This window comes from Hylaeus volcanicus, chromosome 2 (genome assembly GCF_026283585.1).
Source record: "Hylaeus volcanicus isolate JK05 chromosome 2, UHH_iyHylVolc1.0_haploid, whole genome shotgun sequence".
NCBI classification, from domain to species: Eukaryota; Metazoa; Arthropoda; class Insecta; order Hymenoptera; family Colletidae; genus Hylaeus; species Hylaeus volcanicus.
This window is the reverse complement of record NC_071977.1, coordinates 25,033,589-25,050,824: the sequence shown is the minus strand read 5'-3', so window position 1 is coordinate 25,050,824 and position 17,236 is coordinate 25,033,589. Positions and strand designations below refer to the sequence as shown.

The 17,236-nt window shown below is 47.4% G+C and overlaps 1 protein-coding gene across 4 annotated transcripts in view; it reads right to left on the bottom strand.

The window, feature by feature from the left end:
* Window positions 1-34: 34 nt before the first annotated feature.
* LOC128872228 (myocardin-related transcription factor B-like) overlaps window positions 35-17,236 on the bottom strand; it is a 236,121-nt gene continuing 218,919 nt past the window's right edge. For 3 of the 4 annotated variants that reach the window (XM_054114686.1, XM_054114688.1, XM_054114689.1), the window contains 10 exons: window positions 15,371-15,436; window positions 10,312-10,608; window positions 9,728-10,107; window positions 8,992-9,276; window positions 7,569-7,709; window positions 7,312-7,495; window positions 6,877-7,176; window positions 6,048-6,685; window positions 5,216-5,734; window positions 35-4,996 (listed from right to left, as the gene is read on the bottom strand). In XM_054114686.1, coding sequence (XP_053970661.1) covers window positions 4,640-4,996; window positions 5,216-5,734; window positions 6,048-6,685; window positions 6,877-7,176; window positions 7,312-7,495; window positions 7,569-7,709; window positions 8,992-9,276; window positions 9,728-10,107; window positions 10,312-10,608; window positions 15,371-15,436 — 3,167 coding nt within the window. In that variant the 3' untranslated portion in view covers window positions 35-4,639. The remainder of the gene's footprint in view (window positions 4,997-5,215; window positions 5,735-6,047; window positions 6,686-6,876; window positions 7,177-7,311; window positions 7,496-7,568; window positions 7,710-8,991; window positions 9,277-9,727; window positions 10,108-10,311; window positions 10,609-15,370; window positions 15,437-17,236) is intronic. The other variant, XM_054114687.1, reaches the window with a different exon arrangement.

Sequence of the window (17,236 nt, the reverse complement as noted above, 5' to 3'; positions counted from 1 at the left end):
AATCATCAGGAAAATAAACGTACATCTTAGCGAATAACTTTAGATTTATTTATTTACTCAAATGGAAGGCAATCGATAAATTTGCAACAAATAAAAATAAATAACACTCTCTCTAGCAATAATTACGTGATCGTTACTTAAACGTACATATCATTACAATAAATTCATAGATACTTAACAAAACTTATACCATTTCTTTCTTCGCATGCTCATACAAAATATGTTCGTGTGATTGTATGTGTGTGTGTGTTTGCGCACGCGCAAGCGCGTGTTCGCACAATCGTTCTTCTTTTTTTTTTTTAACTTTTGTTGTTTTCGGCGCAACCGCACGCAGTACGTCTATACACGATATATTTTGCAAAAAACTATACAGAGACGATTACAGTCACGTCCACGATGTCAAATTTCATCTAATCTCTGCCTCTTCTTCTCCTTCTTCTTCTTCTTCTTCTTCTTCATCTTCTTGGTTTTTTTTAATTATTTATATTTTCATCGCGCGCTACTCTCTGACACACGCTCTCACACACGCTCGATTATACAAACAAAAAGACACTGTTACGCGTCTCCACGACACAGACTACCAGATTCGCACAGCCTGACAAAATCGATCAATCAATCATCGACAGATTTCATGATTCGAAGAAAGTGAAATAATCGCGGGATCGCGACGACAAGCAACGATATTTGCTGCGATACATTGACACGCTCGCTACCACAAAACAAATGAAGTCCGACCTATGGCCCAGTTTTATATTAGTTAGAATATTCAGTTGTGCCTCTTTAATACGAGTATTCGTATGCAATTGAAAGTATGCGCTACGCTGAATAAAATGACTATAAGTGTAATGTTGGGTTTTGCAACCGAACGGTGGCAGCGAACGTGTTAAAACAGAAACAAAATATAATCGAGTAAAATTAATTGACTGTTCAAGGCCATCATGGATCGACCCCCATCGAAGTTTATTATAATTTTTCAAACTTATAAAAAGAAATGAATTATTGATTGCTCATGCATCTATGATTTTGTAAACATTCAGGCTATTAAGAGTTATTAAATTTCTCCCGAAGGAAAGTACCAGGAGTCATTGACATAACATTTTCCTAATGACTTTTTAAACATAACATTTTTGTCGTTCTCAGTTGAGTATTTTGAGGGTTAATTTTGCTTCGATCAAAGTCGTTGGCCACGAATGAAACTGAAGTAGCATTCATGTTCACGATAACGGGAGTGAAGAAAGCTGACGTGAAGCTTTGTGGACATCACTCTGTGGGCGGTACTCCCCTCGATTTCGATTCATGTATGATACAATAATTACTTTACAACACGCTAAAGAAAACTCTTATTGTCATGGCAACGGGTGGTACGTTTCGTATGACGAAGCGATACGCGGTGGCAAGGATATTTTTTGGCACGATTCTCAACCCCGATCACGCACCATGTTCCCCCCTTTATTCTCCCAGCGCTGGGGCGCAGCTCTTTATTTAGTTCTCTCCCTTTCTCCTTGCTTATCGCGCGATTAGAGAATTTAAATGCAGAGTTAGTAGCGTGGTTACGAAGCGACTTGTATAATCGGATCGAACGGACGAATCGAAGGGAAGCGGTTCCACCTAAATGCACGGTTTTCGAATGGATCTCGACCAAGAGGGCAAAAATTTCCGTAGTGACTAAAACGCGAGTCAAGCGTCGCACTAATTTCTGGACATCCTGTATTAAATGACTGTAGTAAAAGACAGAGTGTAAAACACGACAAGCGCGTTAACCGAGGCTTCCTTCGTAGTTGGCGTTCAGCTGGAGAGTACTCGGAAATGGAGAACGAGTCGCGTTTGGTTCCCCGGCTGTTTCTAGCTTTGGAACATGGTGTCTCGAGGGCCACGGGATGTTTCTCTGTTTTGCGCGTGAACGTTTGGAATGTTGCATTCTTTTGCTGCTTCTTCGTTGCGCGATATTGGGGTGAACGATGATGATAGGATTTCGCTTGCCACAGTGCCACTTCCGATCGCTAAAACAAGGGGTTCACGTTTAATCTACGTGAATCGACGAAACACTCTTTGCGGTATCGAATTCTTTGTTCAAAGTTACGCCAATCATAGAGAAATAAATTGGTTTTTTACAGATGCAAGCTTCATTGATCGAAGCCTAGAAATTTTGACAGCTGCTGGGCACAGTCTTACGATAATTTGTCAGAATTACGTCGCCATTGTTGCGGGTATCAACGTTGATAATTTAGTTGCACTCGATTGTGCAAGGATGTTTCGCGATTCAACCGCGGCGTCTCGAGGACAATTGATAGCTTTAATTAGGATTTCGTTTAGCACCATCGTTGATCACGTACGCTGATACCGTTTCCAGGCACTCACATACATTTTCACGCATTATCCACGCTCGGAGACACATCTCGCATTCACGACTTTCTCTCCTTATTACCGATTTAGGCAGTGCGATCCTTTATCGTAACGTCTACGTACGAAGCCATTTGGTTCTGCGAAGGGTGTCTCAGAAAAATGATAGACTCTCTGGCCTCCTCTCTAAAGATTCTCTTAACGTTTTCCCCCAAAACGAGTACATCTTTATTTTCACTTCTATCTCTAATAATTGTATATTATTATTGTTATCAGATAAATATTACCGATAGGCACTTAACAGGGCCTAAGTTATATAAGGTCGATTTACTAGACGAGAGGGAGCAGTCAATCAAAATTCTGGGACGAATCCTTCAACTTTTAGCTTGGATCTCTTGCTCGTGCGTGTTTGGAAACATGGAATGTCACAAAAAAACAACAAAAAAGATTCGTTAGAGGGGAATAAAAAGAAACGGGAGAACCGCACGTTAGCCTGACATCGGTACATCATTGACCGCACCCATTCCGAAATTTCTATGCGATTACTGTGTGATTAAAGTAACGTAGTATGTAACCTCTAACATCACATGCTCTTGCTTAGAAAATTATATAGCTGTGCGGGAAAGCCGTCGACTTTTGCTTACTTCTGTTTTTCTTTTCCGTTCTTCGTGTTTTCCTTTTTTTTTTTGTGTTAGCATTTTCTATTTCGTTCTTCTTCGACCGCACCTCGGCTTCAGGACGCAGCCTGTATCATTGTATTTTACATATATTCTTATGTATAGGTATATGTACGTACACATACAGACATACATAGCCTTTACGATCGTTACATTTATATTAGATTCCCGTAAATGTAATAATTATCCGATTATATTATTACGATTGTATATGGTTGAGTTTTTTATTTTATTCTTAGAGGGAGCAGGAGGGGTGGCTGGGTGGGTGTTGAGGGGAAGCATACGAGAAAAACCTATACGCGGCTTTCCCGATATTTCCTGTTTAACACACACGCTATTCGGAGTTATTAAAACTCAAGCAACACACGACTGTAGACTGGATAGTAAAAACTAGCTAAAAACGCTCGCAAGGAGATTCTTTGGAGAATTTTGAAGACAGCGTCGTTGTCATCTTGTTTACGGTAGCGGGACGACCGTCGGTTGCCGTTGCGTCGTCACTGCGATCACTGATCTATGTGTACTGGATGTGGCATAGACCTATAGCCTCTGCGAGGATCTGGAGGCTACCATTTTTGGGAAAATCCACATGCGTCGCATGCATGGCGATTGAGGTACTGCGCTACTACTCTCTTCGTAGCAGTTTTTCTTTTTACTGGTTCGAGACATTCTGTGCACTTTTGCAGTCTCTTGTATTCGTATATTATCATGCATATACTGTAAATTTCATTTCCAAATATTTGTAGTGTTCGTAAGAAATTCAAAGTAGTACAGTACGAACTGTATATGTATATTCCATCGATAACGAATACCATTTTTCCTTCAAGATTATAATCACGTATATACTTTTAAAGTACATATATCATGTAATATATTTCACGAATTTTCGCGTCTTCTGTATTCCCAGTGTATAGAATTAGTACATATATTCTAATAGTACTAGAACGTAGTCGCTGTTCAGATAGTTCAGGTGGCAAATTCTCAAAGATGGCTGCCAGAGGCCTACCCTCGTAAGCCTCGTACTTCATCCAATATACAGAGACCACTTTCAGTGAACGATCCGTACGATCTCGATCGAGCTGCGCAGGAAACGAAAAGACCGACGCTCTCGTGGATATTGGTTCCATCTACCGACCGAGGAAGACCGAAGTGCAATCGTGCACATTAATGCTCTGCAAAGACCCTTTAGAAACGTCTGTTACGCGGTATCTCGCTCCGTGCTCCCGTCCTTGCGTCTTCACGCTCCGATGGCTCGTGATTGTGCATCGTCCGCGGGCGTGGTTTATAAGTTACTCACCTAAAATCTCGCACGTGAAAATTATACAGCTATTTTACTCCTATATTCGCACGATAGTCCTCTGCTCCGTTCGTCCCAGAAGCACGAGTACCGCGCGGTAAGTACGTTGTTCGGCGTCCACGCGAGGCACCGCTGGAATCTGCCACGAATACGTATCGTCGAGCGATACGATCCGCCAAAATGCACCAGTCACAGACTAATTCACACAACACGCGTAGCACTTTCGTGGCTTTTGCCGTGGTCGAGTCGTCCATGTGTTTCGAAGGCTCCTTCGTTCCCCGTTGGACAGTTAAGTACACAAGGCCGAGCCCCTCAGGGGTATCTCGGGCTAGGTCGCGAAGTCGACTTTGTCCCAAGTCAGCGAGAGATCGGAGGACATTTTGAAGTCGGAGTCCTCCATGTTGAAGAGATCGAACGGGTCTTGGCTGCTGGCCAACAAAGGGTCGTAGATGTCCGTTCCTGAGGAAAGACTCATGGAGGGTGTCGGCTGATGATTGGACATCGTCGTGGAAGCGGTCGGTGGCGACTGGGGCATCAGGGAGTCCAACCAATCCGAGTCGTCCATGTCCATGGGCATGTCACCGATGTCCATTAGCTCCTGGGGGGCTTCCATTTTGACGCCCAGGTCGCAGTCCAGCTGGCCGAAGTCCATGGTGTCCAGGGTCTCTAGATCTAACCCGAGCTCCTGGGGAGATAACAGAGAATGTGCGGTATTACTCGCGTTCACTATCAGGAGTCGGTCAGGCCCATTACACTTAAGAAATTAGTTTTAGGAAATATATAAGTACTAATAGCTCCGCTTACATGCGCCGACGTTGATTTTCTATTTTATAGAAAATAGAGAATCAGTGTTACAGTTGAGCGATGTATCTCGTTAGCTGGATTTCATCTGGATTGAACTTACCTTGAGGTCTAAGTTGGCGTTGTCTGACGACGTCACTTCTTGGGGTGGTTGGGGATCGGGCGACGACTGCTGACCCGACTGAGGACTGAGGAGCATCGCCGTGTCCAGCTCGGCTTCCGACGTCAGCAGGTCCGTGCCGAAGGACGACATCTCCTCTTGTTGCTGCAACTGTTGCAACGCGGAGGGTAACTGAATGGAGAACGTCGGCAAAGGCAATGGTGGCGGTGGCGGCGGCGGTGCCGGTGCCGGGGAACTCACACAATCGCTTTGGGTAACCTCCATCGCTATCGGGCTGATCGGACTGATCGGACTAGCAGCGGTGAACACCAACGAGTGGGTCTGGCTGTCGGCTGGCGCGGTGAACACCAGGTTCTGCTGGAGCTGTCTGTTGGGGGTCGTGGGGGTGGCTGGGTCCTGCGCAGCGCTCGGTGGAAGCTCGCCATTTTTTATAAGGATCTCCAGCACATCGTCCACAACTTGGCTTTTGATGTGGTTCTTCTGGACTGGCTCAATTTTTACCTGAATATACAGAATAGACTTTGTCTCGTAAAGAGTAATTTAAGAATTCTGTTCGTGTCGTATAACTGAAACTAAGCAACACACTGCGGAGCTTAACTGTAACACCACCTATTTTTTTCCTATTTTTCAGTCTTTTGAGTAGGAATGGAAGGAATCAATTGTATGAGCTGAAAGAATATGATAAATGATGAATTTCATATTAATCTTCTCAAAGTTGTTCTTATATGCGACATGAGGCAATCAAAATAGTGATTTTCAAGAATAATAAAAGAAATCAGCTCTGTCTGGTGCTAGAAGTTTAAAGTATTCTCACTTTTAGGAGCTTAGCGGCTTCGTCGTATTGAGGCGGAGGCGGTTTGCTGTCCTCGGACGGAGCCGTCTGCTGTTGCTGATGCTGGTGGTGTTGATGCTGTTGTTGCTGGTGCTGCTGCTGCTGCTGTGCCTGCGCCTGAGCCACCAGTGCACCGAGCAGCGAACCGTTTAGTTTCGCTGGCTTGGCCAGATTCAGAACGATCGCGGTAGGTATTTGAACGGTGGCGCTATTTTTGGCTTGATTTTTCTTGTTATTGATCGCTGTCAAAGTGGAGGAATCAAGAATGGTGGCAGCGTTGTTCGGTTGCGCCTGCAGGAACGCCGCGAGGCTGGCCTTCGCGTTCAGTTGCTGGAAGGCGGCGTGCTGTTGCTGCGTCTGCTGCTGTGACTGCTGGTGGTTCTGCTGTTGCTGCTGCTGATGCTGTTGCTGTTGCTGCTGCAAGTGTTGCAGTTGTTGCAGGTGCAGTGCCAGCTGCTGCTGCTGCATCTTGTTCTGTATGTGCTGCTGAAGCACCAGCTTCTCAGCGTGAACGGTGGTCGGCTGAGTCTGACGGATCTGTTGAAGTTGTTGCTGGGACTTGTACAGTTCGCGCTGCAGCTCTTCTATCCGCTTTCTTTGCTCTTTGATGATGTCGTCTCCTGAAACACGGGCTGCATCGTGAAAATACCCACGTGCGATTCATTCCGAAACGTTTCGCGATTGATATACACGGTGAAAACAATGTTGAAGTAAATGAAATGTAAGATAGGTGTTCACGTATTCGCCACTCAGAATCACGGATATTCAGAAAACGTGTATAAACGTTATCGTAACGAAACGTAAGTAATACCTGGCGGGCTCGACGGATCGTCGTGTTCACTTCCATGCGGGGAATCCATCCTCGGACTGTTGGGTTCGTCCTTTATGGCCGAGCTCGGGCTCTTGGCATGGGAGCTTGATTCGTCGGATGTCACCGGTCCTGGGGTGTCCATCAATATGTGGCCCATGTGCGTCACGTGTGGACCATTTGAGCTAGACGTCGAGTTGCCGCTAGACAATTCCGTGAACGGCTTTAATCGCTCGATCAGCTGTGGCTTGGAGCCAGACACCGGTAAGTTTCGACGTTTCAGTTCCACTTTCAGATCGCTTACTGAAAAGGCAACGTTTATCCACGGGTCAATCGCTGGCATTGTTAAAGCGTTTCGTTTACTATCGTATCGTCGATCTTCGCGCGGCAATTAATTTTCGACGGTACGCTGATTGGGACTGTACTGTGGAAGTATACCTTTCATTTCCTCCAGCTTGCCCAGAGGCCTTAACGGAGGCTGCTCCGAGGGGTTGTTCGAGGAGTTTGAGGGTGCAGGGCTGGGCGCGTTCGCGCTGCTTCCGCTGATGCTTCCGGCATCGCTGGCAGCGCTGCTGGTGAGGGACAGTGGCTTCTGCGCTGCCGGTAGGATGATCTGAGGGTACTGTTCAACGAAACGAAGGTAACGTTAAAGCTTTTATTTGCCTAACGATCGATTTCCACGGCTCGCAACGTACCTTGTGCTGCCATTCGAGCTGCCACTGAAGGAAGAGCTGTTGCTGCTGAAGGAGTAGCTCGTAGCTGGTCTCGCCAGGCGGCGCGGAACCGAGGCCGGAAGTCGTCGACGATACCGACGTCTTCTGCGCGTTTGGCGGGCCCTGGTAACAGAACATTGTCTGACGTTACGTAGTAATAAAGGTTTTGGAAACGAATCTATCTAAATTCCTGTGGAACCTACTTCTCTATTCTAATATAATTTGTCTCACAATTGGAAAACTACTTTCGGAAAGCTTGTGGAAGCTTCTGTCGATGTTCTTCTCGTTGGCGGTTACTTGAGACGTTTCGTTGGTTCGAAAAATCAGAGTACAACTCCTGGTAATGTCCGTGTGGCAAAAACTAACGCAGAAATCGAGTTAGTGGACAGAGAACGGTAGACGTAGGAGAGACCGTGGCGCGAGTGATAAATGATACATCAAGATGTTTTCTGCGCCCTCATTTGCACGCCCATTCCCGGCTCGCTTTCACGCCGGCCATGCCATATCCCGAATGTTTCGGGAGCGTGGCCTGGGCCTTGCCACCTATTCGTGGGTTTTGGTTCCCCTTGGACCCCATTCGATCCACTCCCTGGCTTCCACGCTCTTAGGTGCAATTAGCGCTCGAATTACTCAGAGCTAACGAGGTGGGCCCCGGGCCCTTCGAGGAGATCGCGAGAGTTAATCACCCGATACGATCTTCTCCCGTGCTTCTTCTCTCCCTTCGATGTCGAACGCGGTAGAAAGAGACTGCTTCTTCGCGGGCTACCGGACGCAAAGATTTACCGGCCGTCCGTGCCCGTTTTTACTTTGCTTTTACTTCTTCTGCGATTCCTCTTTCTCCGGCTCGGCCTTATTCTCTCCACCTTTTTTTTCTCCTTTAGCCCTTCTCGTCCCAGCTTTCTTTTCGCCGCTTTGTCTTTTTAGCTTCCGCGACCTCCGCGTCTCTGCCGCTTCTTCTTTGTCTCCGGCGTTCACGCCTATCCAGACGCAGGAACGAATCGACGGTGAAAGCTACAGACTCACGTGAATCGACTGATTTTCGTTTACAAGATACGATCATAGGAAAGTTGATAGTTGTCCTCGAATCTAAGAGCTTGCAAACTTCGGAGGTTAAGCAATTGCACTCCTACGTAAAGTGTGACTTGATGTGAGTTTTTATCTCAGGAGCTCCTTTGTCGAATCCCACTCGACATTCTATCATGTCCAAATAGACGTCGCGCACGCGTTGTCGTTAAAGTAAATTTCAAATAAAACACTTGAAAGCGTTGGAAGCAAAGGGTCAAGGACGCGGATCCTAGCAATCCTCCAAAGATCTTCCAACGTTTCAACCGTCTCGACCCACCCCATGCTGGCTCATACGTTCTACCCACCCCTCGGCATGTCTAACGTTCGAACAGAAGCTTACCTTGTACTCGTGGAACTTGATGGTGCGCGTTTTCGGTTGGCTCTTGGTCTTGGACTTCTTCCTGTTCTTATCCTTGCCAGGCGCGTCGCTCCTCTGGCACGTGGATGCCGCTATCGGGCTCGGCTGTGGTCTCGGGGTGATGGCGGCTGGCGGTGGTGCCGGGGGCGACGCTATCGAGATATTGGAAAGGGGACTCAGGCTGGACGTCGTCGAACCCAAGGACATCGGACTCGGCGCCGGCGCCAGTGGAAGGAGGGTCGTCGATGGACCGTTCGTCTGACTCGCCTGTTAACAGAGATCGTTGCTTTTTTCACCGTGGAATCCTCGATTAATCGGCCCACATCGTCGGTCACCAATTTATGACCGGCACTTAACGTCCGACGTAAATCTATTTTTGCGCTCGGTTCGGTAAGTTTCTTTCGCGTTCGACAGCTTACAAACTTACCGAGCCATTCCTCGGTTATTATCTTTAAATACCTCCCCTTTTTCTCCGCGAAGAATATACTCGCGTCGCCTATGCACGTGTGGCGATCTTGACGAATTGCGTGACATACGATGCAAGAACAATCGAGGTTACCGATCAGCGAATCGGTTTGCATATACATATCAGAACCGAAGTATCAGACTCGGAACATACAAGAGTTGGAAAGAGTTTGTTTCAGCTGTCAAACGTGTGAATATATTGGCATTCGGTACGCTCAGATTTATTTAGAAGACTCGGTTTGAAATGCCTCACCTGCGTGGAGGCATGTTGCTGACTATGTTGCAGTTGCTGCTGGGACTGCTGCTGGTGGTGTTGCTGTTGCTGCTGCGAGCCAACGACGGTGTTGCACAATTCCGCGAAAGTTTTTATCGTCGGTTCGTTCGCCGCTTGCTGGAAGACCGGCGACGTGGATGAGACGACCACGGCGCCGCCGGTCGTCGGGATGCTGAGGGACACAGTGACGATCCCCGCGGAGGCAGCCGCTGTCTCCAGAACGTCCGATCGGGACTCCAGCTGCGGCGAGGGCGCACCTTCGGAACTCTGAGAGTCATCCTCGAAGGTGATGTAGTGGTCCGGGTGTTGAGGCTTCGTTACTTGGCCCTCGCAGGTGGCCTTGAAGGGAATGTGGCCCTCTGAAATGACAGATTAGAAAATATTCTAGCAAAGAAAGCATCTAGGGTCGAATGAAACCAGGAGAACTGGAGAAGCGTCGAGCATTGTCTTCGGTTATGCTCGCTGCTACTCTCTGGGTGTCGAGAAGGTTCTTCGTGCAGACTTTTTATAGGGCATCGATCAAGATCGCGGGAGGCAGAGGAGATGAATGCGTGGACGCTCACCTTTGACCGCCCTTTCGATGGGCTCCTCCGTGTGGAGAATATTCTTCTGGATGAGCTCGAGCGGTCCGGGTCGATGACTGAGCTGATCGTTGAGCTGGTCGGCTAGCCTGGCCTTCTTCAGCATGCGTTGTCTTTCGGCCAGGCTCGGGTCCACGTGACCCACATCCTCGAGGATGTGCTGCCTCACCAGCTCCTCCCGGCCCGGTCTCTGCTGGATCTTCGCCTTCAGTAGGTCGCCGGTTTTCGCTCGCTCCAACTGCTTCCTTTGCTCGTGGAACGCTGGCGGCGTCTTCAGCGCTGAAACGGTACGAATTTTATTTATGTAATTATGTAAACGAACTAACATTTCGGTATACGTACAATGTTATCATATTTGAAAATATCATGTAAGTTATAAATTAGAATAATTCGTAAATCATAAAGTATAGATTATTTTCGTCGCGAGGAGAAGGAATGCCCTTTTAAATCGCGGCGAAAAGAATGTCGGTACTTTCATCGAGGTTTCCATGCGCGCAGAAGTCGCCAAAGGGCGCGATCTAATAAAAGAACGGGGCCGTATGAAAAAGCACTTCTGAAGCTTTTAGGGGTGTCCTCCGACGCATACTGTACGCATCAATTTCCGGGATGATGGCCCTCAAAGGTCTCCCCGCGTGGCGCCATTTTGGTGTCAACGTCAAACGGTCTCCAGTTCGCTCTCCGTCTCTCTCGCTCGCGCATTCCACAACACCATTAAGTCCCCGAATAAATGATCCCCGAAGCGTTTTCTCTACGCGAACGCCCTGCCACTATTTCCGGACGAGCCGCGCAGACGGCGGTCGGCTTCATTACACGGAATAAAACGCTTGCACCACCTACGGCGCGGGCGACGTGGCAACGGAAATGTGGAAACGCGCACGAATCACGCCTCGTCGCGTCTCCCGGCCGACATACCTAATAAATTCCAGCTCTACTTTAATTTCGACCGTGTTTACGGCGCAACGACGTAACTCTGCACGTTTCTCGCGAGCCATGTACTCGCGTTAACAGTTTCCCTGTGTCGAGACGGTTTCGGGTCACATTTTTTTCAATTGATATTCTCGTGGATATTATTATAGTACGATGTTTATTGGGGGAAAATCATAGTAATCGATGATAAAACATAGAATTTGCAAGGATTTGCAAAGCAATGAAATATCAAAAGTTATGACTGTACCAACAAGTGCTTTGACACTTAAATTAAAGTTTTTTCAAAAAGTGGACTCAATCGATTTGAGCAGTGAACGGGTCATTTAACGTGTTTTGTGTAACGTTTACGAGCGAATTTTTAGCCTCTCGAAAATAAATTACGCGTTGATGAGCATTCCTCCACCTCGTCGTTATCCTCGGAGGAAATCTTCTGGAAGGGAGCGGTGCGCACAATGAAATTCTAAAATTAAACGAGCGATTCGATTCAATTAGGCTTCCTTTCCATCCCTCTCGGCCCGCGGGCGCGGCTTTTGTTTCACCCACGCGCGTCCGCTTAGGCGAAACGCGTATCCGGCGGTGTATCGGCTGCGTCGGTGCGTGCGTGTGTTTCGCGCGAGCCAGCTGTGACCCAATTGTCTAGTTTCTATCGAAACGCGCATAAATCACCGGCTCGCGATGGACGTGCGCGGCCACCGGTCCCTGGTATTCCACCAGCGAACGATCATAAAAATAAATGATGCCTATATCCAGCTTAGAAAACGCGGATTTCGTCCGATAAATTCCCGAGCCGAGGCAACGCTCGAACATTGCGGTTCCACTGGGTTTCTGGTCGAACCTTGCCGTCTATGTTCGTTATTCGACGCGTCTCGATACCCGAGTTTCTCGAATTCGCGACCGGCTCCGTGATATTTCCACCGAAATCGGAGGCAATTACCGCTCCTTCCCGAAACGGGCTCTCGAAAGTGTTTCATGCAAATGGAATCGCTCTGTTTGGGTGAAAGCGTGCACCGTGCACCTTTTTTCTAATTCCCCAGAACGGAAGGTTCCCAACGTTCCTTGTACTTTCGAACAATCCGGGGCGTTGCAAAACCGAGCAGAACATAAAGTATTCTATTTCTGGAACGCTTAAAATTCATTGCGAATGAATAAACGGTGGCTGTTAACTCGGAATAGATAATGGAAAGTTCGCCTTGCGATACAGGCACTACGGATCGTTTGTTTTACTTCATTCCTTTTCATTTGTTCCGCAGACTGTTAGATTGAATCCATTGCACCCCTTTTTCGAAGGATACTATTTATCGGTTCGTATCCTGTTTGATGACCCGTTTACGAGGTTTCCATCAGCCATTTTCAATTGCGAAAGATGCCTTATGAATCTGTATGTAGTTCGGCCATGTTGGAGTGCATCGCGTGGCATCGAGACGAAGAAGATTCTCAAGGTGGTCCTTCGGAGCGACGGACGTCGAACTTCGTTATTCCCAACGCGAACAGCTCCCATCGAAACGAATTGCCCAATCAAAGGGAAACTGGTTAATACTCCAATCGCAACGACAGCATACACGATAAAAACAATCGTATTTCATGGCAAGTCGTTGCATTCCAATTGTCCGCCTCGAACAAGGCGGCCAATGGCGGCAGGGGATACCAGCAGACGTTCGAGAACAGACCGCAAAAGCGAAGCGACTCCTCTAAATCATTCGCAATCGGACGACGCAGACCGTGGTACGGTGATCCGCGGTAGTCGTAACCGTGGAATCGCAATTTTCGATTTATGATCTTATCGAATCCGAACCAAAGCGAGGCGACGCGCGCCTCGTTAGCTCGCGGCGATAAATGTCGCCGTTCGTTGGAACGCGATCAAGTTTTCGAGAACCAAACAGCTGTTACGCAGCTTGCGAGCGGCGATTGACAGGCGTGAGAAAAGTGTTTCGATTATTTATACGGCCGGCTGGCGAGTGGTTTCGATATTTTGACGGAGGTAATTTTATTTGCTACCTGCTACCTGCTACCTTAAATGCTCTCAAGATTGATAGAACACGTGCACGAATATCGGTTTACAAACTTGGCGTCTGGAAGATAGTACTTCGTTCAGATGTAGCTGGTCGAGATGCAATCAAGAATCCTTGCCTTCGTTGGTTTTATCCTTTATTTACTGAATCTCTCAAAAGTTTTTAAAATCTAGGCGAAGAAAAAGAATTTGACCGATATCGTTCTGAAACTGATGGGTCTCGAGCGACCCAGCTTTATCTACGCTTGACTTGACAAACTGTCCTGTTAATCGATGTACTTAACTCCCCTTTGTATCCACACGCGTTGCTTCTTTGCGATATTCATTCTGGATCCGCGTGGGCGATCGTATTGTATAATAAGGCGGCACACAGTTCGGAAAATCTTGTCGGTTATGCAACCGTTTCCGCGCGTACCAGCTCGCAAGCTCGTAGAAGACGACGCGTGGTACAAGGAGCAGCTGTCCGCTGTTTAACTCGCGCATTGTTCGACTTTCGGACGTACGTGGAAACGATACACTTTGTAACAACGAGTCCCACTCTGGTATGAATTCAATCTTTTTCAACATTTTCGCCGGGTCGTAAATATTTCCATAGAAACGACCTGATGCAGCGTTAAGGTGGTCTTCTGCTTTTGACGTTAAGAGAAATCTAGTAGCTCGACGGATGAAAATTGGTTCGTTCGCTCCCTCGTAGCATTCCTCCCCCAAAAAAAGAATTAAACGCGTTCGTTAAAATTCGGCGCGGGAAGGCGAAATTAATCGTCCACCGTAAACAGATTTACAGCGTCATCGCGAGTCGTTTCGCAGAAAAAACCATTACCCCCGGCGCAACGCGCGATATCTTCGGGTCCAGGAAGCAGTAAATGAATGAATCCCGTGGAACGTACTGTACATGTTCCACGCGAAGAAAATTGGGCGTCGTATTTCCGTCAGGCAACTTATGGGTTGCACCTCGACAACCCAGTAGAATTTTAGAGATGAATTCAGGGCACATAAATTGTAAGACAGGTTCGTACGAATGTCGTCTTCTGGTCACGCTTCCAAGTTTCAATGCTACGTCGCCGTGAAGTTAGGTTAGGCTTCTCGCACCTGGTTCCGACATCCGAGCTGTAAACGTATCGAACTATTGCCTCGTCCGGATGTAGTATGTTAAATTGGATCCGTGTGGACTACAACGCTATCGAATCACTGCATTATCGACTTACCGGATTATCTCTCGAGAAATTAACTGTTCGAGTGTCACTTCATCGAGTTACCATGTTAATCCATTGGCAGATTCGATTATCAAACCTGTCTCGTCAGTCTGTCATGTTAACAGGATTATCGCGACAATTCGAGATTCATGGGTCTGACAGTTTCAACTCTGCTTATTAAAATGTAAAAACTTCCCACCGATGGATTCGAAAGCCAGAGACCTCGGAAAGGCAGATTCCTGGAAAGGAATCGACTGGGGAACATCGAACGCTGCATTAAAAAGATGTTACGCGATATTACCGCGCAATTAGCCGCCGTACACGCGAGTACGTCAATTTAAGGTACTTTACGAAGTTGCTCGTGTTTCAGTTGCTTCCTTTCACGTTGTCGACCGAGCCGTCGCTGGTAATCGCGAGGTAATTAAGTTGTAAGTGGATTAATCGACCCTGACCGCGGAAAAAAGCTGTCGTCCGCTGACGATCTCGTTGAATCTAACTCGGGCGAATAAATTCCCCTCTCCGTCTCTCTGTCTAAACACCATCCATCCAACGATTTTACACACGGCGACCTAATTGAATTTACGTTGTGCGCCGTTTAACGAGTGCTTGTTCCCGACGCTCCTGTTTCGAATCTCGAGATCTTTACGACCGAAGTTGCGTCATTTCGCGTCCCGACGACGCTGTGGAATGGAAAAACATTTCACAGAGGTTTCTTGATTTCTACGCATTTTTTTGAGACCACTCGTTTGAGCGATTCTAACGCGATAAATTTGGCCCGGGTCCATGGGACGCTGAGGTAATCGAGTATTTGTTCGTTTCATGTTTGGTCGTGTCCATAAGGTTGTCGGATAGAGGTGCGTGCAACGTTTTCGATAAAAAGTGGAAACATTTTTAGCCCAGTAGGGATACTTACGTGGCATGATGCCTTGCGCAACCAGCTGATTGATGGGTCGCCTCAACATAAGCTTCACCTTCAACGCTGCAACAGAGAAAAGAACGTTTCCTTTACAATCGGTTTTCCCTCTCGACGATACGCGTTACCTATTCTACAACATTCTACGCGTGCAATGTTTTATTTCAATCTCGCTGAAAATCCATTCCTGGTATTCGATTAAAGTCTCACCATATGCTCGACGAATACTTGCAGAGAATAATCGTTCGATACATGTTGCTTGTTGTACACTTTGGTTACTTCAGAAAAAAGGCACTTCTACCAAGCGATAGTTCTTACTATTAATTATTTTTAGGAATAGGGATAATCGTCTCCGTCGACACCTTCGAAATAGATTTTTAACTCGAATCGATGCGATGCGTTTTCGTGGAAGAGCGATCGACTCGCATCTCGAGGATTTCCGTGGAGCCGTCGAGTCGACAGTTGCGGAATGTCACGTCGGCGTCGGAGGGAACTCATTCTATAAAAATCGCCAACGGACTGATCAAAGTCGACGATGGTGGGGTTGCTCGCCCTCGTTGGAAGAGGACTTTCTCGGTAGGCCGATATTTTCTTTCCGCATGCCGAATAAGCTGTTCCATATGGCGCGTTCGGTGGGGTCGAACGACGAGGGAGAGAAACGGGCGGGAAAGCATTGGAAAAAAAAACATAAAACGCCACCAAGTTTCAGGGTGGGGAGAAAAAGAAGAAAGAAACCCGTCGACCCCTTCTTTTCCTCGTTAATTGGACCACCGCACTAGCGCGCGTCGGTTTCTTCGTCCTGCCGCGCGACGATGGCAATTTTGGGCCTGATAATTAAAGAGCGCCACGACACTCGCGGCCACATAAATTACGGGACGGTTTTATTTTATTATCCTACTCCGGTGGACGGGAATTTTTGCGCCCGATAGGCGTGGTGAAACGATGCCCAGGTGTAACGGGATTCGCGTACGGTATTGTCGCCGCGACGTCCTTCTTGGCTACCTGTGCTTCGCTGGACAGGTATATATGCACTTAAAAACTTTGCTAGGGTCAATCGCGTCCCCCGAGGTCAATTTTCAAGTTTGACCATTTCCTTTACTTTCATATATTTGGTACTTGGTGCTACAACAATTTTTGTCGTGCGTTTGGCTCAGAGTTTAATTTGAATATTAATTTCGTCAGTACACCTTGCAACGTCTGACCTTCGACCGCGTGAAGGACTTACTGTACAGATGGGGCCGTGATTCCCAATTAAGAGGATCGTGATTCTGGAATCGAGGAGGAGTCGGTTCGCGTGGTTCGTTGACAGATCAAAGGTCGACGAAGAGCGCAGAACGGACTCCGCGACCGTCCGGCGGAACGCGGGCCCAGCTACAAATTAACACACAAAGGACCCCCGGTTATAAATACGCGGAGGACGCGCGGGCCAGATTGCATAAATTGTTGGCGCAAGGGGAACGAAACCGCGGGCCCAACGGCCGCGCAATCTGAATTCAAAGCAGCCGTGTCCCGGAGAAAAATGTCTACCCCTTTCGGTTTATTGGGCGCTGCTGCCAGGGGATCCCTAGCGGCCAGTTTTTTCGTCGATCGAGAACGAATGCGACTTGGACGTACTCTTCGCCGGAATAATCGATCGTTTACGGCCGCCTCGCGTTATTTCTTTTTTTCTATGCCAGAGGTGGCCATGCCAGGGCTCTTAGGGCTCGCGAACAATTTGTTTGAAAAAGCAATCGACATTTTGGTTGAAGAATTTGAAATCCACCACGTGGGTCCAAGAGTCTTGCTAAAGAATATTAATCTACGCGGTAGGAGAAAGGATCTTTTAAGGAGAGAAAAAAGAAACTTGCTTCTCTTGTATCAAATCTG